General features: G+C 48.2%; 11 protein-coding genes across 11 annotated transcripts; 7 read left to right on the forward strand and 4 right to left on the reverse strand.

The window, feature by feature from the left end:
- Positions 1–1,928: 1,928 nt before the first annotated feature.
- BDV38DRAFT_248188 (dolichyl-diphosphooligosaccharide-protein glycotransferase) lies at positions 1,929–3,869 on the reverse strand. Its single transcript, XM_032054710.1, has 4 exons — positions 3,524–3,869; positions 3,365–3,475; positions 2,603–3,297; positions 1,929–2,537 (listed from the first exon to the last, which is right to left on the reverse strand). Exons 1-4 carry the CDS (start codon positions 3,663–3,665, stop codon positions 2,112–2,114), a joined length of 1,374 nt encoding a protein of 457 aa, XP_031913139.1. The 5' UTR covers positions 3,666–3,869; the 3' UTR covers positions 1,929–2,111.
- A 230-nt stretch (positions 3,870–4,099) lies between these two features.
- On the forward strand, positions 4,100–4,415 carry BDV38DRAFT_283464 (NADH:ubiquinone oxidoreductase subunit NDUFA3; the record flags this gene model as incomplete). Its single annotated transcript, XM_032060045.1, has 2 exons — positions 4,100–4,283; positions 4,369–4,415. The coding sequence occupies 2 exons, from the start codon at positions 4,100–4,102 to the stop codon at positions 4,413–4,415; spliced, it is 231 nt and encodes a 76-aa protein (XP_031913140.1).
- Positions 4,416–4,873: 458 nt separating this feature from the next.
- On the reverse strand, positions 4,874–6,345 carry BDV38DRAFT_271669 (uncharacterized protein; the record flags this gene model as incomplete). Its single annotated transcript, XM_032057361.1, has 3 exons — positions 4,874–4,878; positions 4,939–6,070; positions 6,130–6,345. 3 exons carry the CDS (start codon positions 6,343–6,345, stop codon positions 4,874–4,876), a joined length of 1,353 nt encoding a protein of 450 aa, XP_031913141.1.
- A 1,242-nt stretch (positions 6,346–7,587) lies between these two features.
- BDV38DRAFT_100940 (putative transcription factor RfeG) lies at positions 7,588–8,992 on the reverse strand. Its single transcript, XM_032050838.1, has 3 exons — positions 8,615–8,992; positions 8,458–8,502; positions 7,588–8,374 (listed from the first exon to the last, which is right to left on the reverse strand). The coding sequence occupies exons 1-3, from the start codon at positions 8,759–8,761 to the stop codon at positions 7,727–7,729; spliced, it is 840 nt and encodes a 279-aa protein (XP_031913142.1). The 5' UTR covers positions 8,762–8,992; the 3' UTR covers positions 7,588–7,726.
- On the forward strand, positions 8,857–9,945 carry BDV38DRAFT_248207 (uncharacterized protein). The gene is made up of 3 exons (XM_032054711.1): positions 8,857–9,243; positions 9,281–9,386; positions 9,418–9,945. Exons 1-3 carry the CDS (start codon positions 9,218–9,220, stop codon positions 9,766–9,768), a joined length of 483 nt encoding a protein of 160 aa, XP_031913143.1. The 5' UTR covers positions 8,857–9,217; the 3' UTR covers positions 9,769–9,945.
- Positions 9,946–12,965: 3,020 nt separating this feature from the next.
- On the forward strand, positions 12,966–16,037 carry BDV38DRAFT_100903 (DNA-directed DNA polymerase eta). The gene has a single exon (XM_032050837.1). The coding sequence runs from the start codon at positions 13,493–13,495 to the stop codon at positions 15,512–15,514; it is 2,022 nt and encodes a 673-aa protein (XP_031913144.1). The 5' UTR covers positions 12,966–13,492; the 3' UTR covers positions 15,515–16,037.
- On the forward strand, positions 15,978–18,740 carry BDV38DRAFT_101041 (uncharacterized protein). Its single transcript, XM_032050839.1, has 3 exons — positions 15,978–17,220; positions 17,273–17,952; positions 18,005–18,740. Exons 1-3 carry the CDS (start codon positions 16,440–16,442, stop codon positions 18,260–18,262), a joined length of 1,719 nt encoding a protein of 572 aa, XP_031913145.1. The 5' UTR covers positions 15,978–16,439; the 3' UTR covers positions 18,263–18,740.
- Positions 18,741–19,111: 371 nt separating this feature from the next.
- Positions 19,112–20,815, forward strand: BDV38DRAFT_101183 (bZIP transcription factor). Its single transcript, XM_032050841.1, has 3 exons — positions 19,112–19,286; positions 19,337–20,429; positions 20,484–20,815. The coding sequence occupies exons 1-3, from the start codon at positions 19,212–19,214 to the stop codon at positions 20,582–20,584; spliced, it is 1,269 nt and encodes a 422-aa protein (XP_031913146.1). The 5' UTR covers positions 19,112–19,211; the 3' UTR covers positions 20,585–20,815.
- Positions 20,816–21,761, reverse strand: BDV38DRAFT_101181 (uncharacterized protein). The gene has a single exon (XM_032050840.1). It carries the CDS (start codon positions 21,521–21,523, stop codon positions 21,047–21,049), a length of 477 nt encoding a protein of 158 aa, XP_031913147.1. The 5' UTR covers positions 21,524–21,761; the 3' UTR covers positions 20,816–21,046.
- An 11-nt stretch (positions 21,762–21,772) lies between these two features.
- On the forward strand, positions 21,773–22,586 carry BDV38DRAFT_248218 (uncharacterized protein). The gene has a single exon (XM_032054712.1). The coding sequence runs from the start codon at positions 22,094–22,096 to the stop codon at positions 22,346–22,348; it is 255 nt and encodes an 84-aa protein (XP_031913148.1). The 5' UTR covers positions 21,773–22,093; the 3' UTR covers positions 22,349–22,586.
- Positions 22,587–23,054: 468 nt separating this feature from the next.
- On the forward strand, positions 23,055–24,150 carry BDV38DRAFT_293621 (NmrA/HSCARG family protein; the record flags this gene model as incomplete). Its single annotated transcript, XM_032062295.1, has 3 exons — positions 23,055–23,627; positions 23,683–24,024; positions 24,079–24,150. The coding sequence occupies 3 exons, from the start codon at positions 23,055–23,057 to the stop codon at positions 24,148–24,150; spliced, it is 987 nt and encodes a 328-aa protein (XP_031913149.1).
- Between the last annotated feature and the right edge of the window lie 915 nt (positions 24,151–25,065).

A 25,065-nucleotide genomic window follows, 5' to 3' on the forward strand; every position in this document is an offset into this window, starting at 1 on the left:
CCCTGAGAGTCGTGATACATCCCTCCCGCTGCCAGATCTACGCAACCCAGGGTCTCATATGCTATCGAATCAGATTACATCTGAGCTGCTATGATCACAGATCGAATAGAACGAAGAAAAAGCATCACCTGAGTCCCATTGAAGTGAGGCCTACCGCTCAACTAGCCACTGCTCGATCCTTATTGCCACTGGATGCACGGCTTGCATGGCTTACACGACCCCCCCAATCACATCTTGCTGCGAATCTTCCCTCTACGACAACTGACTGAACACAAGGAACACTGCTCTCGCATTATTTCTTCAATCCCACTGATGATTCGATCTCGAATATGGCTCCGGAGTCCGGAATTATGTTCCGAAGTATGCCGCACAGCCCTAGGACAATGTTTCCAGGACAGTTCATTCGAGCGGGTTCCATTGGACAGCTATGAGACTTACAGATTGATATCCAAACGATTTCTCGCCTAATATTACCCTTGCCAAGTTCACCACAACAGTCAGCAACTCGCTTCTCAGTCACCATATATCGAGCATCACAATTGCAACCAGACTCTACGCTCCATGAGAACCTTACCATGCTCATTCCAACTGTCAGACACACTCCTTGGTCATAGGAACCACCCGAAAGGGTGATGGAGCCCACAGCCACCGCCGCCAGAGCGTCCCTACAACAAATCGAGAGAAGTGCCCTTTCCCTTGGCCACACAAATCGTATCACATACATGCCAGTTCTCACCACTACCTTTTCTCCAGGGTTATTTCAATTACCATTGTCCTTACACCCTCAAAAGCAACCCAGCATCTCAGCACCCCAGCGCTCGGTTTCCGGATCCACTACGTTGGGGAAAACCCGTGAAAAAAACGGTCCAGAACACCACACCAGCCAATACTAGCCATTCCCAACGAAAACAAAGCATTGCATGTGAAAATACTCCCTACGCCACCCAGCTCGCACCCAAGCGGACTAACGTGAGGTGCCGCAAGCCCTAGATATCCGGTGGTTATTCGGCCATTTTACGGTAGTTACTCGGTAGCCGTCAAGAGTTCGTCTCCAGAACCATAGTTCCAGAGACCCTTCTTGGAAGTCTAGAAGAAGCCACTATTGCCTATAAAGCTTGCCAACTTTAACACCACCTAGTGTGGTAGCTGTCAAAGCCTCTAGGTAGAAGTTTGCCCTTCTCTTCCCCAGGAGTAGACCGGATACCGAAGTACTGTGAATGCAGAGTGGTATTGTGCGTCACCATGGATAAAGATGAGCAATACGTTGCCATTTGTGGAGCTTCAATGATATAGTCCGACACTGTGGCGCTTTTCGGTTCTGTTAGGCCGGACCTAGGTGCCAGACCTTTACCAATTTTGAGAACTACAGTGGGACGTTGCACGAGCATTGGTGAGTGGTACGTACCAGGTCATTGTGGCAAACGTCATTCCAGTCGTATTTATCATCACGATTCCCTTAATTGGGAGAATAAATTGCTCATGGGGAAGAGGTAGTTGGACACGCATCTACTGGCCCACCCAAATTCCCAGCAACGTTAAGATAGGTGGTAGGCACTAGTGGTAGGGTTGCGAAAAGCTCAGGTACAGTGTGGCAAAGGGTCCATCACCGCCTAAATCGTCTCCAATCATATGCTCTATCGGATGTGGCAGAATCTGGGTGGGAAAAAATGTATGGCTAATATCGCCAGCCAATAATTATCGATCTTATCATGAGGATGATGATGGTCCCTCCATTGGTGGTGGCAATTACCTAAGATGCTCCAAGAGCGGCAGCCTGCGTCTTTGATCGACATGTTACAGAAGCTGTGTCGTCATACGATGGGATTTACAGGTCTGGCGGCGATAATACGTACTACAGCTTTTTTTTTTTTTTTTGGAAGAGCTGACTTACGCAGAACTTATCGATAGCTACTCAAGAACAAGCCTACCAGAGTGGCCTGGAAACTGTCTTAACCTTAACCACTTAGGAAGTTAAAAAGTGCAACAAGGACACGATCTGTTTCTGGTGTAGAATTCTACGGCATGTAAAGAAAAAAAAAAACATATATACAGTCTAACAATCATGTAACGACAATTCATTCAAGCGATCATCGATGGATACAATACATTATTCACTGCGTTTTCTTCGTCGTCGAAGCAGTAGATGTGGGCGCAGAGTAGAGCCACACGATGACGAAGGCCAGGAAACCGCCGATAACAGACCAGAGGCCAGCGATCCAGACCCATCCTCCGCTGATCTTCCAGCTGCGAGGATACTCGTTGTGGGCATAGTGGCGGACAGTCACCTCGTGCTTCTCCTCGATGTTGGTGAGGAAGGGACGCTTGTAGTTAACACGGAAGGAGAAGATACCGTGTTGGTCAGGAACGATGAACTTGGTGCTGTAGATGGTGCTGTTCTCTGTCTTGCCGGAAGGCTGGAGGTCAAGGCGATGGAAGGGGGACAGCATGGTGAACTCGAGTTGAAGGGCGTCATTCTCGGGGACCTCGAAAGGAACATACTTGTCGTAGCTGTACTCGGAAACCTCAATGCTGAAGACCTGTGAAGAGGTTTGTCAGTTCATTGCTAGTAATATCTCACAATTGCGTGGCCGTCGTCACATACTGTCTCGTTCTTGATCCGGTAGATCTTAGGGTTCAATTCACCATTCTGGGCCAGATGATGCTCAATCTTGCCAACCTTGAGGACTCCAGTCTCCTTGAAGGTCCAGGCGGTCAGTTGTTTGGCAAACTCACGGTTAGCAGTCTCAGATTCCTTTCCGTCACTAGGAGCTTTGACAGTGGCGGAGAACCACTTGTCCTGGAGACTCTCAACGGAGCCCAGAAGAGTGAAACGGGCAGAATTCCGGGCTTGCATGGCCGAAACAAGAGCCAGCTGGGAACCCGAAGCCGCAACATCCTCAACCGAGCCTACATCCTCCTTGGGGTTGTAGCTGTAAGCAGTTGCGGGGGCGCGCAGAATGGGAGCAAGAAGTGGGTTGGAGTCGCCCAGAGTGTGAGGGGCGGTCCTTGGGAAAGCCAGAACGCCCTCGCCGTCGAAGAATGCCTTGGTATCAGGTCTCAACTGGCCGGGGCGCTGGAGGAGGAGGACATCATGCTTTTCATCCGCAGAGAGAGTATCATAGTTGAAGTGATCAACGACAACAGAAGACCGGTCGGTAGACAGATGAAGGTCAAGTTCCAACAGGAGCGAGCTGATAGCGCTGGGAGTGGTGGACGTTCCGGAAAGGGCGAGAAGGACGTTGCCGTCTTTGTTCATGAATTCGATGAGGGTCTTGGGGCTCAAAGAAGGCCCAAAGCCTGCATTACGGGTCAATTGACTTGGACTATGGACCAGATAGTATTCTCAATGGGACAATCTGCGAACCTTTCGACCGAGGAGGAAGGAGGAGGACATGGTCGTAAGCTCTCTCTCCGAGCTGAAACAAGGAAAGCTTGTCGCTCTTAGGCGATTCGAAAGCGAGGTTATATCCCCGAGCTGTAAGAAGTTAGCACCGATTGCTTCCAGCTAGCTATTGTGCCTCACCTTCCAGATCTCCCCAGAACGTAGAATAAGAATCCTTCTCAGCCTCATCCTCTAAGACAACCAGTAGACGGTTCCCCGAACTACTCAACGCATGTACAACAGCCAAGAAGCCGAACAGCAGTAAGGAAAGACACCACCGCATCTTACAGAGTTCCGCACAGCGGAGCAATAGAACGACGGCGAAGGATGAGCAGAGGGAATTCGAAATCAAAGCTGGGGTGAACCGGAGTTGTCATGAAGATCGATGAGTATGTAAACGGGCGACGTGTTTGGACCGAATGCCAAGACTTGGTCGCCGCTTTGGAATTGACGGGCGCATTGCATTGCCGGACTTTCGTCACCTTCAACCTCCCCTCTCCCCGTCGCACGTCTCAACCACACACACCACCCCCTCCCAATCGTCTTTCCCTGGACCCCGGGAATCGCTCAATTCTACGGTTGACCAATTGTACTCGATAAAGTGCATTGCTCCTTTTTTTTAACCCGCCGGTACCGTCCGCTCAACCGTCTCGCGACCACCGTTCCTGCGAAAAGTTTCTTTTAACGTCCGACTACTTCCAACCTTTCCCTATCACAATGACCACCCCTCAATTCTGGTCGACGCCTCTCCGCTACCTTCGCTGGGCCTCTCACGAGAAGCCCGCTATCTTCTACTCGCTTGTCGTTGGTGCCATGGGCCCCGTCATGCTGGTGTCTCTCCCCCCGATCAGACGGGCCTTCGGCGATGTTGACCCGGAACCCATCCCCCTCACATATCCCAGTAAGTCCATCTCTGCGTCGTTCCTTGTTTTTTCGTTCATCTATTTCCGCATCTTCCTGAGCCATGGTTGTCTGACTTGACATAGTTCCCCAGGGACCCCGGGTTATCCCGCAGGGCTACGATGACGAGTAAATCCGCCAGTGACTGAAAGGAGTCCGTGTCGATTTTCAGATTTGATTTTTGCTTGGTGTATTTAGCTGGGAATTCGAGTCAATTCAAAAGACTACCTACCTACTCTGCCGGGTATCTCCGATTACACCGCCTATCGCCTGAGGCTGGGCAGGAGATTTTGTGTTGTTCCGGGCTGATATTCAGATAAATGGTATCTGGATTGCTTGAGGCGCTCTTCTTACCATTGCCCCCCTCCTCAATCGTCTCTATACCTCACGGCCTACGGGCTTGGTGTTCAGCGTGACTGCTGTGTATTGTACAGGAAAATGATTATAGAGCGGTGAATAATGCCATTTGTTTCCTATCCTATGGTAGTAGTTCGGGGCGGCTATTCACCTGTGACTCGGTAATACTAATTCAATAAATGACTGGTGTATGATGTCCCAAAGTATGCAATCCATATGCCCAAGTCAGTAGTACTATTCTTCTTCAGCTATCGTCATTTCTTCATCTTCGTCAGCAACGGAAGCGTTTTTGTCTTCACTCTCGTTTCCATCTTCAGTTTCGATAGACTCAGCATCAGTAATGTCAGTATCGAAAGGCAAAGTGTCAGTGGCAAAAGTTGCACTCGTATCAGCCGAAGTAACCTCAGCAGTGGTACTTTCAGGCTCGGTAATATCTATCTCAATCTCATTTTCTCCATCACTATCTGTCAAAGCTTCGTAGTCAGATAGGAAAAGTTCCTCGTCACTATCGACATGCCAATCACCATCGGGCCAAATGACCCATGGGAGTTCCTCGTCATCAACCTTGCAGCACGTCAGATAAGGTAGTTCTCCCATAAGAGCCGGATCATAATGGCTTTCGTTGACCAACAAAATAGAAACAAACTTGCTCATTTCGGCTTTGAGTATGTTCAGTGATCTATCAAGCATCTTGGCCCTGTACGCACTCATAGGAAAGGCGTTCGTATTCGCCTGTTCTTCAGTATCTAGGTAGGCATCGCCTCCGGCGTAGATGGCACGGTAGAATGCGGCACCACCGTCACTAGCATAATAGGTACGGTTTTCGGCGACCGCCATACAAAACCACTGGCTGTAGTAAGTCATTGCCGTCCACATACCAAAGTCCTTCACACCCGGGGTGGTCATGTCTTCGGCGCACGAAGTACCAGGGACTATTGTGTAGGGACAATAGGTGAGCATGCGGGCCTCAAGCACTTGCTTGAATTCGACGAGCTCCGCTTGTTTACTCTCGCATAACTCGTGGACGACACTCGGCAAATAGTCGAGGTCATCTTCTAGAGCATTCCAGTTGCCAATGACGTGGATTGCCGCATCCTTGAAGATTAGTGCCGATCGCATGTAAGTGCCCAGCTTTATCCAGTTTATCGGATCCTCGGCGATGAGGGCATAGAAATGTGGTCCTAGTTCCTGAAGAGCATCTACGATGGCAGGAAATACCGTGCGCGTGGCTCTAAGGCAATCGGCTAGATTGACTAGCTCCCAGCAGCGGCATAGAACGTTCCGGAGGCCCCCCTGGTCTAATAAAGGGCAGAGGCCATACAAGATCTTGAACATGTTAGCCCAAAGGAGACGGATTTCTGGAGGCCACATGATGATGGGCTTCTGGAGCTGCATATACATCGGGCCATAACGATACTGGTCATTCGGGTCCTAGTGTTTGAAGGAGCCATTAGCACCGCAAGCCCTGATCGTCCCCCGCGACAACTTACCAGAACCTCGAGCACTCCGTATCCATGTGATGCTGATTCCACAAGCTCAAGTTGCACACAGCCGAAGTGTCCAATACCATACGATCCGAGCGATGAAAGTAGGTCTCTCAACTCACGCGAACGGGCTTTGAGTACGGTAGAATGTAATCGATAAATATCATCATAAATGGTTATGTTTACGTCACCGTCTCCAAATTGTGGAAATGCTGACTCCATCCCGGAAAGACAGCAGACCTAGCTGCCAAGAAGGATCCGAAGGGCATACGTCCCAGCGAGGATAGCAAACGAGAGGCCAAGGCGGGACAGAAGGTAAAGGATAGATGCAATGCAAAGATGAGATGCCTTGGCTATCTGAGATAAAGATATGGATGGGTGGGAGAATGAAATATATTGTCAAAGACAGTGAGGTTCTGTTACCATGTTTCACAATACCCTCACCGATCGCCACGGCGTCCATGATCCTCCAGGGTGTAAACAAATGACGACTAATGTGCATAGAGATAATATCGCCAGCAATAGTGGACATGGCAGCTACTTCCTTCAGGCCTGGTTCATGTGGATAGAGACGGATACAGTTGAATCTAGTGAACATACAGTCACAGATTGTCCAGGGGGTATCACGGATTGAGATCAAGTTAGACCGAATGGGCATAGTCATAAAAGAACGACGGCACCCATAGGCAGCGAGTGGCAATCCAAAAGGAATTTGAGTAACAAAAGCAAGACATAGTCTGAGCCAACTGGCAAACATCAGTTATTGAACGGTTCTGGAGAACCTCCAGGGTTAAAGCCATTGAATAGACAAAGAATAACGCCATATATGCTCATATCTACATGTAGCTCATGAACAGCATCACTGTATATCATCAAAGCTCCTAAGCTGATGGAATCCAGAATCAGTCGCATGCTCCCTGCAGACTCCTCACGTTGGAAGAAACAGTCAAAAAAAAATACCTCTCAGGATGGGAAGAAAAGAGGCAGACAAATAACAAATGATCACATCCAGTACACCGCAAAATCGCAAAAAATGGGAATAGGTTTCCAATGGTGGAGATTGGAGGCAAAATAACAGGAACAATCAAGACCAGCACCGGGCATTACAACATAGCCGAAAAAGCCACCTTTTCATAACCCATCACGCAAGAGCCCCAAAAGCCAGTCAATGTTCACATTATTATTGCTTTCTGACCCTTTTAACGGTAGCAATAGCCAGGTCAAGCAGAAAAGGATAAGGAAAAAAAGGCAAACAACCAGCCAACGTCGGAGACGTCTCATGAGCATAAAGAAAAAAAAAACAACCAAGGATAACTTGATTGGCATCCAGGTCAAACACGAGATCCGGGTTTCCTAAGGTATGGCTCCAAATAGACTGCAATTTGGTCTCAACAGCTTAAGCATCATTGCTTTGGCCTGGTCTTTCACAGGCCAAGAAAGAAGGCATCTAATCCGTCTAGATGCTGGAGGTAGGGGCGAAAATGTCAAAGAAGGTTGCGCAGATTTTAATACTCCCAAGGCGATGTTCTCCCGAGACAAAAGGTGGAATTGAAGCTACACCCCTGGGATCCATAGACAAACAAAAGGGAAAAGCATTTTTCATCTACCGCCGGCGGGCTGAATCTCTTTCCCTTGTTGGCTGTGGCCTACTGCGGTCCGGGTATGCCGACTCCGGGGTATATCTGGGGTCCATTCCTCCTATCCGTGGGTCTGGGGCGGTAGTAGCAGGGTAAGCTATTCCGGACGTAACAGGGGAATAGTCCGATTCGGTTTCATAACCAGGCCCAGGGTACCTAGGGTTGTTTCTCCCATTTTCGTAGCCATAGCCAGCGGCGCTGGTGTATGTATATGTTTGATGCATATCGGCAGACACCGGGGGTTGGCTGGGTGCAGAATAGGGAACCTGCGGGGGAGGGTACGTCTGGCCAGATCCAAAGGGTGAGTGGTTTGCGGGGTATGAGGAAGAAGTTGGATAAGGGGGACTTTGTGTCTGCCCATAAGGGGGTTGAGTGTACGGATCCACATATTGCTGGGGTGGTGGTGCAGTGTAAGCAGGTGGAGGAGATGGACCCGGCTGCTGTCGCCCTTCATGAATTGAGGAAGATGCATAGGTTGCTGGAACCATGTTAGGTGGCGGTTGAGACACACTGTAGTCTTGAATGTAACTACCTCGTGGATAGCCTTGGTCAGCGCGACGGAGCACATCTGCCTCCCACCGAGCAGAGTCAGCTTTGAGATCAGCAATCATTTCCTGGAATACGGCACCCGGTCAGTTTTCGATAATTCACTCAAGAGGTGGAGACAAAGGGCTCAACTCCGCATCGTTTCACTTACTGAGGTGAGATTTCTATAAGCACGGATAAAGTAGCCCTGGCGGCCCTGTTTTCACATCCAGTCAGTAACAGGGTTACAACGAATGGCTCATTTGCCATTGCCAGACCGAATCGATTCTCGACAGTCTTTTGTTTTAAGGAAATATCGGGAGACACACTTGGTGGTTTCCAGGTCTTACGAGAGCATCATTTCCAAGGTAACGGCATATGTCTGCTTGGATCACTTCCCGGCTGATTCCATCACCAGGAATAAAATACTCGTTCTGACGCTCCGGGCGTCCTTCATATCCAAGGCGTCCAGTCATTTTGTCCAGGGAATAGGTCCAGTATTAAGGTACTAAAAGCCAAGGGATCCAAATGGGCACCAGGAAATCCAGGGAATCCGGAGGTTATGAAGTTGAAAAAAGGTCCAGTGATGGGAGATGATGTCCTTTAGGGGAGAGTTGTTTTTGGGAAGCAGAAACAACAGCAGAAGTACGGCTCTAATGTGAGAGTGCGTCCAGGTAACTCCAAGGCTGATGGTAATCAAGGCTAAACCGGAACTTTTTGATTGACAAAAACACCCACGATGCAGAGAACAAGGTGTTAAGTGCAAGCGAGTCCACAAGATTGATCTCTCTGGGATATTTCACCAGTTGAGAGAATAAAGAAAGAAATCCAGATGACAGTTATTGCCCACAGTAGTTGTGTGAAAGGCTGGGGTCAAGTAAGTCTCCTCAGGCTAGGTATCCGAACGGCAACGACAGGACCGGAGAGTCGAGATGACGGATGGGGAGAATGAGTTGTTGTAAAGTGAATGAAAAGAAAGCGAACTTGAGGACAAGCGAAGAGAGAAGGGTTTCAGGTGAGGAGGGGATAAGGGGGCCGATCCTAAGTGGGGGCACTCCGTCGCTGATGATGACTCTCTTTTTTCTCTTTCCAAGCACTCCTGTACACTTTTGGCTTTTTTTTTTCCTTCGAGCTGGCGGGAGATGCCAGGGGTGGACTTGAACTAGGGAAAGGGGAAAAAGGAAAAAAAGGAAAAGAGCAAGAAAAGAGAGGGAGCGAAGGTAGAAAAAAGGACGGACAGGCGCACGGGGAGATAAGAAGGCGAAAGTGGAGGGTGGGGAGGGAAAAGAAAAGACGGTTGTGGGTTTGTTTGTGCTGGGATTGGACTGGATGCAAAATGGACCATTTGGGCTGTTGGGCCGGTTTTGGGCTGCTGCTGGCCTTTCTGTCTGGTGCCACGATTGACTCCACTCTTCCCTTCAGCAGAACATTCGAAGCGGTTGAAGGACCGGCTTGGACGAATAGGGCTTGGAAATCTGAATGATTTTCCTGTCCCTCGCCGTGTGCTTATTCGTTTGTTGGGGGAGAAGAGAAGGGGGGGGAAGGAAAAATTAAATTTTATTCAAAAATTAAAAATACAAAATCCAGATTAAAATAGGTTCAAATGGACGAGTTTCTCTGGAGTAAAGTTTTATTGCTATCTTTTTTATTAAGTATTATTCCTCTGATGTTCTCTTGTACTTACAATTCTGAGCGCGCGATGATTAAACTCTCCAACGGTGATCCTATACTAGTAGTAATGAATGCATCTGTTGTTTACCTACTGGATCAGTACGCTTTCCATTTCATCGGAATTTTGGACCCATCGATGGAACCATGGGTAAGTGGTAAGCTGAAAGGAAGACCATCCGTCAAGAATACTTTTCTCAGCCTACGCCAGCCTCACCCACTTGTTTCTTGTCTCTCTTTTCTCTCCACCACGCAATGACATGGTTTATTGCTTCATTTTGAAATGGTGAGGCAAAAGGAGTTAATCACACTCGAAATCATAAAAAAAAAGAAAAGAAACATGAAAATTTATAAACTGAATTACGGGGTAGAATGAACCAATCCAGAGGCGGTGTCTTCTTCCGTGACTTCCAATACTAACAGGTCAAGTAAGACAGCAGAAGACGTACGCAGCAAGGAAAGCAGTGGTACTACGGAGTACGATACTATCCTACGAATACTACTTTCAAGAATAACTTCCAAAAGTCAATGATTTCTTGCCATGGAAGAACGGGGTATATTCTCATCTTACTTTCTCTTCTTTTTTCAATTACTTAAACCCGTTCTTCTCTTCTGCAGACTGCAACATCACCATCAAACTTACTTTGTAGATCCTGAAAGACAGTGTTTTGGTGGACTTGCCACTCAAAGCTCATTGTGACTGACACGAAAGGCGCCTAAAAAACCAAACCCTGGGCGTCCAATCCATGTACCTGAGCGACCGGTCAAGGTTTGCCGTTGCCGAAAATGCTGTCAGCCAGTCAGAAAGAGAATCGATGATGTTGTTGGGCAGAAATGCGTGGCGGACTTTGGGCACTCATTCGTTCTGACCGCTGACACTAAGGCATACTACGCTGACACTACAGTGCGTACTATGAACTAGTTCATCCACTCTCTTCTCCATACTGGCCCTGTCAACCGCTCCGCTGTAAACCCATTTCTCGATCCAAGGCTCGAGCCCGCCCGACCCGCTACCCGGAGTGGAGGATTCCAGTCTTCGTCTGGTTCAACGTATAGAGAGGGTGACTAATGAGTAGATTATCGAAATTATCAACAATTAACCAAGATAATGAAGCCAGTCTTGCTTCACTAACGAGGTGGGCTATTATTCACACACCACCATTGCTTGTGGTTACTGGTACCATGACCAGTCCTATAGCCATTTCTGGCCAGCTGCATGATCGGCTCCCTCTCTTTCTCTCCTCGACCATCCCGCCACCGCCTGCTTCTGCAGGTTGACGACTTGGAGTACTACCCGTCTGATCGGAAGCCCAGCCTTCCATCCCTCGAGGGCTCCCCTCTCCTCCCCCTTCGTTAGGGTGTGGGGACTGGATCAAAGCCTCCCCTATAACCGTCAAGATTGAGGTAATTCCTCGAACTTTCAAAATCTAGTCGAAGATCTTCTAGACGAGTCGAATCAGGCCCTCCTGGAGACCACGTTATCCTCTTAACCCTCACATGCTGATTCCCTGATCCATCGCGACGTTATATGCAGCGGTGAGTCCCAGAGTGTGGATCCTATCCGCTGATGCCCGAATGGCATCTGTCCAAGTGTCCTTCCGCTGCTACACGGGGCGCCTCGGTACGGTAGCTGCACCTAAACTAGTTGCCTTGGCTGGGGGGCAGGTACCTAGATCCGAATGGCGCTGATATGTACAGTATTCCATTGATTGAGTGCCTCCCATCTTGCCTCACCGGGAGATCATCAACCTGAGGATAGATGAGGAGAGGCTACCGCTACCACCTGCAGTGCTAGCTGATATAGTTCGCAGAACACGAATTGTAGACTTGAGACCATTACACGGTAGAAGTCTCGAACTAACTCGATAATAGATTAGAGACCGCGGGTGCCCCGAAAGTCTTTTCTCATTTCGGAACATACGATTGACCTTCCGTGGACTGGCTATCATGGTACATACGGAGTGCTCCCTCTGCCTCGAGAAAGGGCCTAGTCTTAATGAATTGAAAGTTACTGGAACCCATGTGTTATAATATCATTTCGCCCCCGTCAGATCAATTTCCAGACGTACTCGCGATGGCAAATCAAAGTAAATCAGCCTATCGACTGATAGTCAACTTTTGGTCCTTATCATCGCTTTCATTATTTTAACTCCATGGACTGCTTTCAGAGTCAACTGATCTGTTGCATTGCCGGGCTTGATATGCCACCCCTTCAACCACGTTGCAGCAGCGTCAAGTCACATGGACAGGGCGAACGGAACCTTATGTGATCATGGCCAAGTGACACCCTTTTATACCTTCTCGCGAAACAAGATGGATGCCAAGGGCTATCGTATTTGTCGAATACAGTACGGGCAGTCAGTCTTTAAGCCCAAGCCGCCACCGTAGTCTTCTTTGATCATCTCGGGATCAAGATGATCAAACACGATGTGAACCTTTAGGCATTTGAAGCGGAGCGACAGGTCTCCACCTATGCACAAGACCATAATATTGACACGTTAACCTGGATTGCCCGGTGCCACTATAATCTCGAAGCCTTTCCACGACAAGAAAGCGCATGTTCCATCTGATCGAAATTTCGATTAGGTGTTTGAATGTCCGGTTTCAAGATCTGCTGTCCATCCTATTCGTAACATTTTTTTTTGTTTTCCCACACATTCGAAGCCTTGCCGGATTATCCCAAATCTGTCATATTGGATTGTAGATGATGAAACAAACAAGAGCGCAGGGGCCTTAAAACACACAGGGCATCAAACAGCGAACTTTTGCAAGGTGTCACTTGATAAGCTCGTCAATTCTCATCATTAACGGGCAAAAAAAAGAAAAGAAAAAGAAAAAGAACGGAAAGGAGAGGAAAACTATAAGAAGCCATATAGTACACCTGAACATCTATCCTCTGTGATCTGGGCAGATTGTACGGCACGAGCACTAATTTCACGAAATAGTGCTTAAGACATTGCTCTAGAGTAGTGAATATACTCTTCATGTTACCATCCCGAGGTATTAAAAATTCATGTGTAGTATGGTGTATGGTTTCGCTGGAGCCCAAGCTTCACTCTTGGAGGTTAGTACTAGGAAATATATATATCATAGGTCCTACAAAGTCCAAGTTTCTCCAGGCGTCTGTTCCAGATCGAACTTGGATTCAATTGAGAGGAGTTTGGCCCAATCCGAGCAACAGCCCTGATGGAGACCAGTTAATATCGAGTCTAGTGTTCCTCTCTACCGAGATATCGTCACTTTGACTATGAACATATACTCTGGAGGTTTTGGATGAACATAATAAGAAGAGATGGGATACCTTGTGTGGGCCATGTCGAATGGAACGCTAAGCCAAATTGGTATTAATCAATGGCTCCCAATTGGCTAGCCATGTGGTCGGCGGACGAGTCTGAGTCTAGGCGATGATCTTCACTCTCGACATAAAGTATGGTTCTTAGAGCAGAGACTGCGAGCGTTCACAAACCGGGATGCCACAGCTCCGAATTTTCACGTTTCACTCGTAAAGCCAGCATGACGCTAGAATCATCGAGATCGATATGTCGCGCTCGTCCCCAGATCCGTTCGTCGCATCGCCCTCCTCCCCGAGCCACCCCGTGAAGAACCATTCCCGGTACACCTACCGCCAACTGCAGCTTCTTCGCCAAGGTTCGACAGCCTCTCCGCTCCGAGTAATTGCTCATGTTGATCTTGATGCATTCTACGCACAATGTGAGATGGTGCGTCTTCAGACACCGCGGGAGATACCCCTCGCTGTACGCCAGTGGGACTCGCTGATCGCGATTAACTACCCTGCTCGGGCGTTCGGGATAACAAGGATGATTTCTGCGAAGGAAGCCCGAAAGCTATGTCCGGAGATTATTCTACAGCATGTTGCGACGTTTCGAGAAGGCGAGGGTGGAAAATGGGCGTACAGGAAGGATTCTTACAAGTGTATGAATACGGATAAAGTGTGTTTGGATCCGTATCGGGCGGAATCGCGCAAGATCCTGAAAAAAATGAAGGAGGAATTGTCGAGATGGTATACGGACCTGGTTGATGAAGAACGGGGGCTGGGTCCTCACGCTCAGATACAACAAGCTAGCGTTGAGAAAGCTAGCGTCGACGAAGTTTTCATCGATCTGTCCCCGCTGGTTTATGGTGTTCTACTTCGACAGTATCCAGAATTACGAAATGGGCCAGATGGCGATGATCGTGTTGCGTCGCTACCTCGCCCCCCTACAACGGCACTGGAATGGAACCAGGACGATTGTCTAGTGGATCTAGACGAGAACGAGACGGAAGTGGATGATCCTGATTGGGATGACGTTGCGATGCTTATTGGGTCAGAGATTGTCCGAGGGGTTCGCACGGCGGTCTGGGATAGGCTGAGTTATACGTGCTCCGCAGGTATAGCGAAGAACAAGATGATGGCAAAGTTGGGGAGCTCCAGCAACAAACCCAACAAACAGACCATTGTACGCAATCGCGCTATCCAAAACTTTCTTGGGGGTTTCAAGTTCACCAAGATACGGATGCTCGGGGGTAAACTGGGCGATCAGGTCATAGCTCTCTTTGGGACGGAACAAGTTAGCGATCTTTTACAAGTTACGCTGGAGCAGTTCCGGGCCAAGCTGGATGATGATACTGCTAATTGGATCTTTGGAATCATTCGCGGTGAGGATAAGAGTGAAGTGAACCCCAGAACGCAAATCAAGTCCATGCTCTCTGCCAAGTCTTTCAGACCGAGTATCAACTCCTTCGAGCAGGCGGAAAGGTGGTTGCGGATCTTTGCTGCAGATATCTATGGCCGTCTCGTGGAAGATGGTGTGCTTGAGCACCGACGCCGTCCGAAAACCCTCGCCCTGCATCATAGGCAAGGGGCACAAGTTCGCTCTCGTCAAAGCCCCATACCTGGGTCAACACCGATCGACGAGACATTACTGTTCGATCTCGGGAGGACATTGCTTCGACAGGTCATCGGTGACGGACGCGCCTGGCCTTGTGCAAACTTGTCAATGAGTGTCGCTGGGTTCGAGGATGGAATTGGCAATCATAAAGCAATAGATTCTTTTCTACTCCGAGGAGACCAGGCCAGAAGTATCGGTCACCCAGCGAAGGGCCGTCTTACAGATGGCTTGCCGGAAATGTTACAACCGAGCGAGAAACGGAGGAAAGTCGAAGACGATGGTATAAAACGTTTCTTCAACCAGTCTCCCGGGCTCAACACGAAGCCTCAGCCAAGCGAGGCTGTGTCGGAGACACCGGCGCCGAGCCTGGAAGAGAGTAACGAGAACATGCTTCTGTCTGAAGGCCCATGCAATCCTGAAATGACAGAAGTTGGATTGGGATTCTATACTTGTAGACGGTGCGAAAAACGGCTGCCGGAGGCTGAAAGAGATGAACACGATGACTGGCATTTTGCCAAGGAACTAGAAAGACAAGAAAGACAAGAAGCCATAAAACCCCAGAAGACACCACGCCCGTCCAATAACACGGGATCTTCCAGCACCCGTGGCAGACCAGGTCGTAATAGCCGGGGCAAGCCTGAGAAAGGGCAGACGCGTCTCGCTTTCGGATAGTACCGTCGGACTTGAAATAGTCACGATAATCAAACGACTGGGAAAAAAAGGAACGACTTTAGTCATTCAAGCAAACCCGATAGAGGAGATTGTTCCTTTTGATCTTTATGCATTCGGTGCACAAGGAGAAACGAAGAGCCCTCGCCTTTTTTCCCCCCTCTTGCTGATCTCAACGGACCTCACCGTGCAATATTGCATTATAAGCTATGTGAATTGCATTAAGAAAGCTGCTGCATCGCTCATAAGTCCCCGAGGAAATTCGTCGTAGATCCCTCGATCATGTCACACCAATCAAGTGAACAAGAAGCCAGCCGATTCCGATCGATAACGAATGTTGGAGTTCTTGGCTAAGCCATAACCTCAACCATGGTTCGAGCGTCAATCTTAACTTACGGGAGAATAAAAGTGAAAGGGCTTAATATAGTTATCGGATTTAGGTATTTTCGAACTTGACGAGCCAGCAGACGATCATAACGGGTTGGAAATGGAGATGTATAGTAATCTAAAAGAGCAATAAGCGAAGCTATTTGGTGGTTTGTCACATTTTAGGTCATTTTAGGTTCCGTTGTGCAGCGGTGACATCAGCAAACTCAGCCGCGGGGTCGAATTTCAATTCCAACAGACAGTCATTGTGATTTGACGTTTCAGCGATTTCGCTCTCGCCTACCATAACAGTGCACGTGTCTCACGGGTTATTTCCCTACACCCGATATCAGGTCATCTCTGTTTTCTGAGAATCAGCAGAGGATCCCGAGTGCCTACAATCAATTAATCACTCTGCACGAGTTGCCCCTCACAGGACGGGTGTAGCAGAAATGTCCAATGAAGGCACCCGATAAAGACCAATTAGCTCCACTTCTAATTTTTTTGTTACGGTCAACTTGGATAATTCGTCTTATTTGCTATTCGATTATTGGGTTACACCATGCCCCGGCGATATCGTGCCCGTGAGTATGACGAGGACATGTACGAAGTTGAACGGGACCATCATCATCGTAAATACCAACATCGACCGCGAGGTGGACGCCATTACAAGGAGGAAGCACTCTACGAACAACCTCGAGCTCCCAGTCCCCCACTAGTCGAGGAGTTTGATCGTCTTCGCGTTCGAGACAATGCAGGGCTTGAATTGACCCGCGAACCTCCTCGTGAGACATCGAGAGAGCTCCGGAAGGTTAGGGATGATACTTTCAAACGTCGTCGACCACCTCGGAGAGAAGTCGTGGAGGAAGAAGAATATATCTCCCAAGATGAAGAGTTGACAAGGAGGATGACGGGAAGCGAGTCCGAAGACGAAGCTCCCATCATCCCGAAGAGACGTTCCGCCGCGCGGCGCGGCGACGTACGCGATGAGCTCTCGAAACCGAGAAGCCGTCGTTCGGAATATGAGCGGGAGTTACCGCCCAGTGTCGATGAAATGAAGCACGAATACAGGAAAACCCGCAGTGGCCCTCACTATCATGCACCGCCGCGGCTACGGCCTGAGTCTAGCCCTAACACAGACGTAGAGGAGGATGATTATGAAGAGGAAGAAGATGATATTTTAGTTCGGAGAAATAGGCGGCGACGTCCTCCAAGAAAGGCTGACCTCCATGAAGACGACGACAGCACGTCATCCCCTGAATCAGAAGACTCTGCGGATGTTTCTCTCGTTCGGGCGCCTATTCACCGAAGCCCAGCGAAGCGACATGTACACGATCCAGAAGGTGAGCTTGCTGCCTGACACAGACGGTAGCATGATAGTTGACCCACTGTTAGATTATGATCTCTCCCGACCACCTCGTCCGCCCCGCGCACCTAGTCCCGAAGTCAGCTTTGAGAAGCCCAAGAGGAAAGAGTTGAGACCGGCATCTCATGGAGAGATAGTCGTTGAAGAACGTGGTGGACCAGAGCTTCCTAATATAGTACGCGGCCCACCTCCGGAGCCTTTTCTTCGGCAGAGGCAGGAAGAATATCCGATTCCCCAATCTCGATCAAAGTCTATCGAACGTGAGAAGGAAATATCCATCCATGAAGTAATGCCAGGAGGATTCGATGAGCATGAAGTACTAGAAGAGGTCTATGGCAGACCTCGTGAGCTCGAGAGGTCTTTACGAGAAACCACTCCTAAAATGGCCGGAGACGATTGGGCAATTATTTCTGCAGCCCCCAAGACAGAGCGGGAGGCATTGCAAGATGAAATTTGTCACGGGCCCAGAGATCCAGCCCTTAAAGACAAAAAGCCCAAGTTTACTGTAAGTGAAGAAAGACATTCGGAAAGCGACCCAGATTTTGCACGGGGCAAAGTGGGCCGGCGATACATTGGTATGAAAGATCAACGAAATGGGCTCTGGACGGAGATCACCAAGGACCTTGTAGTGAAGGAAGCAATTGAACGATCTGGGTTTGAATACGAGGAGACAGTATCTTCCTATTACGTGTTTTCATACCTTCAATTCGTGAGTGAATGTATCTCCCACTATAAAGCTTACTATTAATAGCTTCGAACAGGAAGATGTTTCTGCTCTTGTTGACTTGTCGGAAGACATTCGCCGCGCACGTCGTCGACGAATCCAAGAAATTCACCGTGAAAGGAGCTCCATGCCTCCCCCAGCGCCTCCACCACCACCAGCGGCAATGCCAGGGGAACCGCCATTGATGTTGGACAGACCGATGTCTCCCCCCTTCCGGCCTCGTGAAGAGCGACGGATGAAACAACGTGAGCTGGTTGATGACAGACGTGGGAGACCTCGCTCGGGAAGGTGGTGATATACTTATCTGATCTCCCGGCGGGCTTGTTTCAAAATAGCAAGCATTGCGTTGAATTTCCTTGATCTACAGCTATCATGATTAAACGACACGACAGAGAGTAATACTCTAAATTTGCTGGAACAAGTATTTAGATATTGTTACTCTGCCTTCAAGGAGACCCACGAGACATGACTTATGAAAACAAATATGAGATTTTGAGCCCGTATCACGTTTCTCTGAGCGAGGCCATTCTCAACACAGATCCTATATTATGAGCTTTTGTAGAGCACACTGGAGGTCGGTGCCATCATCTCTTTATGGGGGCAGTCTGCCTAACGTGATCGGTAAGCGAGCGACGCATGTAAGCGGGTGACGCAGCTCTGTATTCCATACAAATCAGCCCTTTTTGCTACTTGGATATCTCAGCAACCAGAGATTGCAAAGATATGATATTTTATATATAATATATTATAGGGTAAAAAAGGCTTTAAATATTTTTCTCTTATTTTTTTATTTTTCAGTCTTACACTTTCCAGTAGAAATATCAAAAATACAGGTGCAATATTTACTACTGAAAGAAGTATCGCTTATATAAACTTCCCTACTTTATAGATTAAAGATAAAGTACCAATATATACTATCTTCGAATATTATGTTACTATGGCTTGTGGTTGCTGAGATATTCCAGTAGTAAAAAGGGCTGATTTGTATGGAACATAGAGCTGCGTCGCCAGCTTACATGCGTCGCTCGCTTACCAGTTACGTTAAATATAATTAATTGTATTAAGGAAGGGAAGTGTAGACACGTGCATAGATTGATTACTGATCAATAAATCTAGACTGCCAAGCCCTTGGTCGACTTTGAAGGCGAAAGCTTCAACCTAAGCGCGTCAAAACGACGACGAACCAACCAACCAGAATCGTCAATTACGGACAGACAGAAGCTTCCAAGGGGCTCCCGACAGAAATGTCCACCGCTGAGGGAGAGTCATCGAGGAACAGAGGCCGGCCTCGTAAAGTGCCGACCGTGGCACCGGACACGGTGAGCGGTATAGTTTTCGCTTCTTGGCCCCTTTCTCATAGTTGGCGTAGGTACGACGGACGCAGCTTCGAGAAGCCCAGCGGGCGTATCGGTCCCGGCAACAGTTGCTATTTGCCTCGTTAAAATCTCGGGTTGCTAGACTAGAAGATGCATTCGGACAACTTAATCAGATCATGGACTCATTCGACGCTCAAGTTATCAAGCCAGGTGCTCAAATGTCCCATGCTCAGCTGCTCCAGGCTGTGAAGCTTTTCCAAAATGAGATCTGCTTCCAATTAGAAAGGGCCGACTCTCAGGCATCGCCCAATGAAGGAAAGGAACGCAGTTCAACTACTGCTCAAAGTCAGAAACCCCAACAAAGGTCTAGCGACAAACCGTCGTCCTCGGGCCCTTGCCAGGTCAATAAAGAAACTACTAGTACCCCAACATGGACGAAAGAAAAGGCGTTCTCGTCTGATTTTTGGCGTCGCTTTTTGGGCTCATCTAACGGCTTTTTGCCGCCGGTTGCATCTACGGCTCATGAACCTAACGCTTACATTCGTGAGACATCTTCTGTAGGCCGTGAGGATCACGCCATACAATACACGACTTCAAAATTCACAGAGAGTCTCTACCGTACCTGCGCAGAAAATGGGTATCGGCTCGTGTGCAACGACACACTGACCGACGAGGAGATGCAGCCGCAATTTGGGCTGGTGTTGCAAACTGTCTCACGAGAGCAAATCCGACTCTATTTTGAGCGGGTACTCCAGAAGAAACCATGTAATCCCGTCCATGACCGTCTGTTTCCTTTTATTAGTCTCGGTGGAGCGGGGACGCATTTCCCTTCCGCGGGGCGGGACTCTCGTTCTCCGAACCTTCTTCTCTTTCGTGAGACGAATGGCGTGTTGGCGATTCCCAGTGATGAAGACTGGTTTGATATCAAGGATATGGAAGGGTTCTTAGCGGAGCAGGGCATCAAAACTGAGGAGAGCTACCAAGCCTCGGTTACTTCTTCATCTCGTACGAACAGCAGTCCAAGCGTGAGGCCTGGATTGTTACTCCCAAGTGGTAACCTCGTTGGGTCATCTGATTTAAGTATTCATAACCAGAGTACCTCCAGTAATGTGGTTATGGTCCTGGACGAGGCCACAGTCATTGGTAGTATGTTGAACATACAATAAGCTCACGCGGAGGATTTTACTAATTCTGCTCTAGAACTAAGTCGTCTCTGTATCTGTCTTGGTTGTGTTGCTGGATTTCGCCGCTCTGATGTTGAAACCCTAATATGGCAGCATGTTAGTTGGAAACCAATCTAGTTTGGGGACCACACAAGTGAATGCTGAACAAGCGTTCTACGTCCAGAACCTACGGCCACAACATCTATATGTATTACCCATCATCCTACGGTGCAAGGACAGCGAAATAAGTAGGTCTACAGAAGACGATAGGGCCAACTTCTATTTCTTGTCCACGTCTGTTCACCAGCAACATTCCCACTATTTCCCCACTCTTTCATGTTCGATACCCATCTCTAAGACGACACAGCGAGAACAGCGAAGTTTTTGACTGCGCTGACGGAATTCCCTTTGGTTCATCATCCGTTCGTACCAGAACCAGATGGCCGCCGCGGTTGCACCGGGTCCAATCCCTGAAAAACCTGCAAGCAGCCCGACCAATGCTGACAACGGGGATATATTGGAAATTCTGACCCGGTAAAGATCCCAGACGCTAACCCAGCACCACAGAAAGGTCGACGCAGCCACAAGGAGGAAATCGTTTTAAGGAAATATGGAAGCTCCCTCCGCTAAAGTTACGACGGCTGCAAATGAGTCTACTGAGAAGGACAGGCGGGTGAGGGAGAAAATTTCAGAACGCAGGTAGCTGAATATCGAAGTCATGAAAACAAGCTGAGATGATCCCTGTTGTTGTATAGAGACATGCAAATGGAGCAAATCGGAATCGGTTCTTTCACCTGCTGACGGAGAATCGGGCTTGGCCTGTCTACCTCGGCCTATGTATTCGATGGCTCGGCAAAGGACTTCAGTCATGAAAGCGGCAAATACCGGCGCTGGTTGCCATAGGGGTACTATTGACTGAAGCGTCTGTGCATCTTCAATTGGGAAAAACAAAAGCACTGTTGGCAGGATAGATCCAGCCGCCACCGTGGGGGAAATGACCTTAGCTGTCGAGTCTGGCAAGCTCCTTGTGGCCCATGAATAATAGGATATCCGCCCATTGATGAACGTGCTTGCCATGAAAGAAAACGGGGCGATGAATCCAATTCCACGAAGCTGGTATAGAACGGCCCATCAGCTGGGACTAATGAGCAAACGTCAGTTTCAATGAACATAGAGGGCATGGATACAGTCCATACCTTGACAGAAGGGTCCATTTGTTCCTTGGCCGATAGCCCTTCGAGATTCATATCTCTTAGCCCGGTAGTTCAAAGCGGAGTTTCGTGTAGTTTACAAGCTTGATAATCGGATCTTGTAGCCTTCTCTATTAATCACCCACGCATTCAACCTGTCTTTATCAGCCTGAGTTTGGATAATCTGCCCCTTTGGCATACCTACTCGAATAGTATGTCTATCCAGCAGCTACTTCCCGACCTCATCCCATCAATCACCACTCCCCGTCAAACAAGTGGAACACATACCCCGTCCCTCAGACCACCCCGAAATCCATACAATGACCAAGAAAACTGGACCATTGCTCGCGCATAGGGCTTCAACATCGTAACCGATCCAATCTTCGCTTTCTTACAACCAGACACGATGTAATACACGTCCTGGCCCACGGTATCAGGTCCGATAGGTCTCCAGCTCATGAACCTGGACACCTCCAGCCACTGGAAGGAGACATCCAACCACCGCCATCAAATGATGTCCATCCACAACGAGCTCAGGGAAATGGACCATTACTCACTCCCTGCCATCTCTTCTTCCAGTCCTGTCACTACCGACACCAATAACCTCAACACACTTTATATTCCCAAAAGAAGAATGAAGCCACATGGCCTGAAAATCCCTATTCAGCGCATTCTGGTAAGCAAGCTACCTCAATCGATACAGCTTCACTAAAATATCGACCTTCCCTTCATCTCCCTTGGACTACTATTGCCTTAGTCTGCAGACGACGTCGTTCTCTCCGAGATGGTGGGATATCTTTTCTTCGCCCCCAATCACTTCAGACCCACCTTACTAATATGTAGTCGGAAGATGTACACAGAGAAGAAGAGGTGTTGGCAATATAGGATAATCACAGCGCCTTGGCAAGATATGCTGCGACACTGTATTTATGAGGTTTGCTTAGGGCAATTGGAAATCCTGGGAGTATGGAACACAAGGAGGTTGGGATCGAGACCAGTTGCTTCACATGTGCTGTTAGGTTTTAACTTGTGGTAGCTTTGGAGGTCTTGAGAAGAATAAATATGATCTGGATCACTAGATGGGGCTGATTTGATCCTATTGGTAGGCCATCAATATGACTACAAAGAATTGAAAACATGATTGGACAGACATGCATCCCTCGAGTACTACTAGTAGTATCATGACAATCTGTATAGAATCAATTAGTAAACATCCATAACATCTAACGCAGTCCACTATACTTAATAATATAACCAAGTTCGATGTCGTTTGACGGGCATAAGAATGCTAAATCCGTTGCTTAGAAATTCAAAAAAACGCAATGAAACAGGATACTTAAGGGCGATTCAATGCTCTCCAAGGGATAAGGTAGAACAGCAGCTCAAAATAAACTCTCGAAGCTCAGGATTCCTCTAAAATGTCGCCTACTAAACTCCTCGTCGTGCTCGGTGCCACCGGTAACCAAGGCGGATCCGTTATCAAGAGCTTCCTCGCAGACCCTACCTGGCGAATCCGAGGTTTAACCCGGAATGCCTCCAGTGCGAAAGCCCAATCCCTCCAAGCACAGGGCGTTGAAGTTGTGCAAGCAGAGCTGGATGACACCGCCTCTCTCGAAGCAGCGTTCCAAGGAGCAACGGCCATCTTCAGCGTGACTGATTTCTGGAACGCATTCGCGACAATTACCCAGAACAGCGAGATTGAAGATCAAGCGAAGATCAGACGGACATATGAGTATGAGCTACAGCAGGGAAAGAATGTTTTCGATGCTGCAATCAAGGTAGAGACGTTGGAGAGGCTTGTTTTCTCTAGTCTGTCTGATGCGTCGAAATGGTCGAAGGGTAAGTATACACGGGTGCTGCATTTTGAAGCCAAGGCACACGCGGTTGATTACGGGAGGAGGGCGTATCCGGAGCTTTGGAAGAAGACTAGTGTTGTTCAGGTTGGGTGGTATTTGTCGAATTTTCTCGGTCCGTTTTTGAGACCAAAGAAGGTTGGTTTGTTGAGAACTTACTGTAATCACTGGTTTCATTGCTGATGATTTGTAGGCCGAGAATGGAGTCTATCAATTTGTTGGTGGATTGAAAGGAGACGTTAAACTTCCTATTGCTGCTGCTGAAGAGGATACTGGTTCAGCTGTGAAGGCTCTTGTTGCGTGCCCGCCGGGGAAGAATCTGATCGCTTATCGGGAGTGGATGACGCCGGAGGAGTTTGTTCGTACCTGGAGTCGTGTGCTTGGGGTTCCTGCTGAGTGTGTTACTCTGTCGGAAGGACAGTCTATCGAGGGTGTGCCAGACATTCTAAAGAGGGAATTCATCGATAACTGGGGATACTGGAATGAGTTTGGCTATGAGGGTCGTGATGACCCTACTGTCGTTCATCCAAACCAGGTATGTTATATGATTTAGACAGGTTAGCCATTGCGTGGTGCTGACTTAACATAGCTTGAGGTTGGCTTCGAAGTGCCTACTGTCGGAGATTGGATTAGGAGGCAGGATTGGTCGGAAATTCTGTAGGGAGCGTTGTCATGAAGTTATCCAGTGCTTTGGTTGAGTACCTCTTTGGCTAGGACATCTAAGGATTACTTCGAAGCTGAATTATATCTATGTCAAAAATTTTAATTCATCCTAACAGATTTTAGATAACGGCACTTACTTCTCTTTCAATATGGTCCACTTTAAAGAGAGATTCATTTCTCTGTCCTCTTTGGACCCTTTCACCATCATTGTTTTCCCACACTTTACCGTGATAAACACATCTTTCTGTGAAAATTATACCCACAGTAAACCATCGTACACTTCCACCACTACCAGCCTAGGTCTTGCTCAAAGGGGAGGGTGCCGTTGTCAGGAGGTGGGAGTATGGTTTGAATGTCTTATGCATTTGTGTTGGTTGTCTCATTCGGGGTTGCCGGTGCGCATGGCTAACGCTGGATATGGGGAAGGTGATTATTGTTTTCGATATATGTATGAACACTATGCAATTAACATGCTATCTTTGTAGCTAATGAGTTGCAGAGAGCAGGATGGAAAGGTTACTCCACAGAGCTTGAAATCAATTTTATGGGGCAGTAGATGGTCTTCGAATGCGGCCATCAATTCTATCAGTGGCAGCTTAGTAGATAGTTCACTATATATATCAAGGATCCAATGCAACATGCAAACAAATTCGAGACCCCAGCATAATACAGTACACGTAGACTGACCTACACGAATTTCAGCCATAGCCATCGTTTATTCCCTTTCCCACCCATGCATACATGACTGCTACACCGCACTTCACATCCCTGACACATACATCCGCGCTGCGATCGAAAACTATTTTCCTAACCCAACCAACGAAGAAAGCAACAGCCACTGAAAACACATGCGTTCTACCGCATATCTAGCATCTACATCTAAAGCACTGATGCATATTGAAAAAAAAAAAAA

Source organism: Aspergillus pseudotamarii (genome assembly GCF_009193445.1).
Source record: "Aspergillus pseudotamarii strain CBS 117625 unplaced genomic scaffold BDV38scaffold_30, whole genome shotgun sequence".
NCBI lineage: Eukaryota > Fungi > Ascomycota > Eurotiomycetes > Eurotiales > Aspergillaceae > Aspergillus > Aspergillus pseudotamarii.

What these genes read in the sequence shown, in the direction of transcription:
- BDV38DRAFT_101041 (XM_032050839.1), top strand. Translation starts at nt 16,440, where the DNA reads ATGCCCCGGCGATATCGTGCCCGTGAGTATGACGAGGACATGTACGAA. An exon ending in ACATGTACACGATCCAGAAG is followed by an intron (nt 17,221 to 17,272) that starts GTGAGCTTGCTG and finishes ACCCACTGTTAG; the next exon opens with ATTATGATCTCTCCCGACCA. An exon ending in TGTTTTCATACCTTCAATTC is followed by an intron (nt 17,953 to 18,004) that starts GTGAGTGAATGT and finishes AGCTTCGAACAG; the next exon opens with GAAGATGTTTCTGCTCTTGT.
- BDV38DRAFT_248188 (XM_032054710.1), bottom strand. Translation starts at nt 3,665, where the DNA reads ATGCGGTGGTGTCTTTCCTTACTGCTGTTCGGCTTCTTGGCTGTTGTA. An exon ending in GTTCTGGGGAGATCTGGAAG is followed by an intron (nt 3,476 to 3,523) that starts GTGAGGCACAAT and finishes AACTTCTTACAG; the next exon opens with CTCGGGGATATAACCTCGCT. An exon ending in ACCGGATCAAGAACGAGACA is followed by an intron (nt 2,538 to 2,602) that starts GTATGTGACGAC and finishes ACCTCTTCACAG; the next exon opens with GTCTTCAGCATTGAGGTTTC.
- BDV38DRAFT_248207 (XM_032054711.1), top strand. Translation starts at nt 9,218, where the DNA reads ATGACGGATGGGGAGAATGAGTTGTT. An exon ending in GATGGGGAGAATGAGTTGTT is followed by an intron (nt 9,244 to 9,280) that starts GTAAAGTGAATG and finishes CTTGAGGACAAG; the next exon opens with CGAAGAGAGAAGGGTTTCAG. An exon ending in TTCTCTTTCCAAGCACTCCT is followed by an intron (nt 9,387 to 9,417) that starts GTACACTTTTGG and finishes TTTTCCTTCGAG; the next exon opens with CTGGCGGGAGATGCCAGGGG.
- BDV38DRAFT_101183 (XM_032050841.1), top strand. Translation starts at nt 19,212, where the DNA reads ATGTCCACCGCTGAGGGAGAGTCATCGAGGAACAGAGGCCGGCCTCGT. An exon ending in CGACCGTGGCACCGGACACG is followed by an intron (nt 19,287 to 19,336) that starts GTGAGCGGTATA and finishes TAGTTGGCGTAG; the next exon opens with GTACGACGGACGCAGCTTCG. An exon ending in CGAGGCCACAGTCATTGGTA is followed by an intron (nt 20,430 to 20,483) that starts GTATGTTGAACA and finishes ATTCTGCTCTAG; the next exon opens with AACTAAGTCGTCTCTGTATC.
- BDV38DRAFT_100903 (XM_032050837.1), top strand. Translation starts at nt 13,493, where the DNA reads ATGTCGCGCTCGTCCCCAGATCCGTTCGTCGCATCGCCCTCCTCCCCG.
- BDV38DRAFT_248218 (XM_032054712.1), top strand. Translation starts at nt 22,094, where the DNA reads ATGAACCTGGACACCTCCAGCCACTGGAAGGAGACATCCAACCACCGC.
- BDV38DRAFT_100940 (XM_032050838.1), bottom strand. Translation starts at nt 8,761, where the DNA reads ATGACTGGACGCCTTGGATATGAAGGACGCCCGGAGCGTCAGAACGAG. An exon ending in TAAGACCTGGAAACCACCAA is followed by an intron (nt 8,503 to 8,614) that starts GTGTGTCTCCCG and finishes ATGTGAAAACAG; the next exon opens with GGCCGCCAGGGCTACTTTAT. An exon ending in CTTATAGAAATCTCACCTCA is followed by an intron (nt 8,375 to 8,457) that starts GTAAGTGAAACG and finishes GCCGTATTCCAG; the next exon opens with GAAATGATTGCTGATCTCAA.
- BDV38DRAFT_101181 (XM_032050840.1), bottom strand. Translation starts at nt 21,523, where the DNA reads ATGGCAAGCACGTTCATCAATGGGCGGATATCCTATTATTCATGGGCC.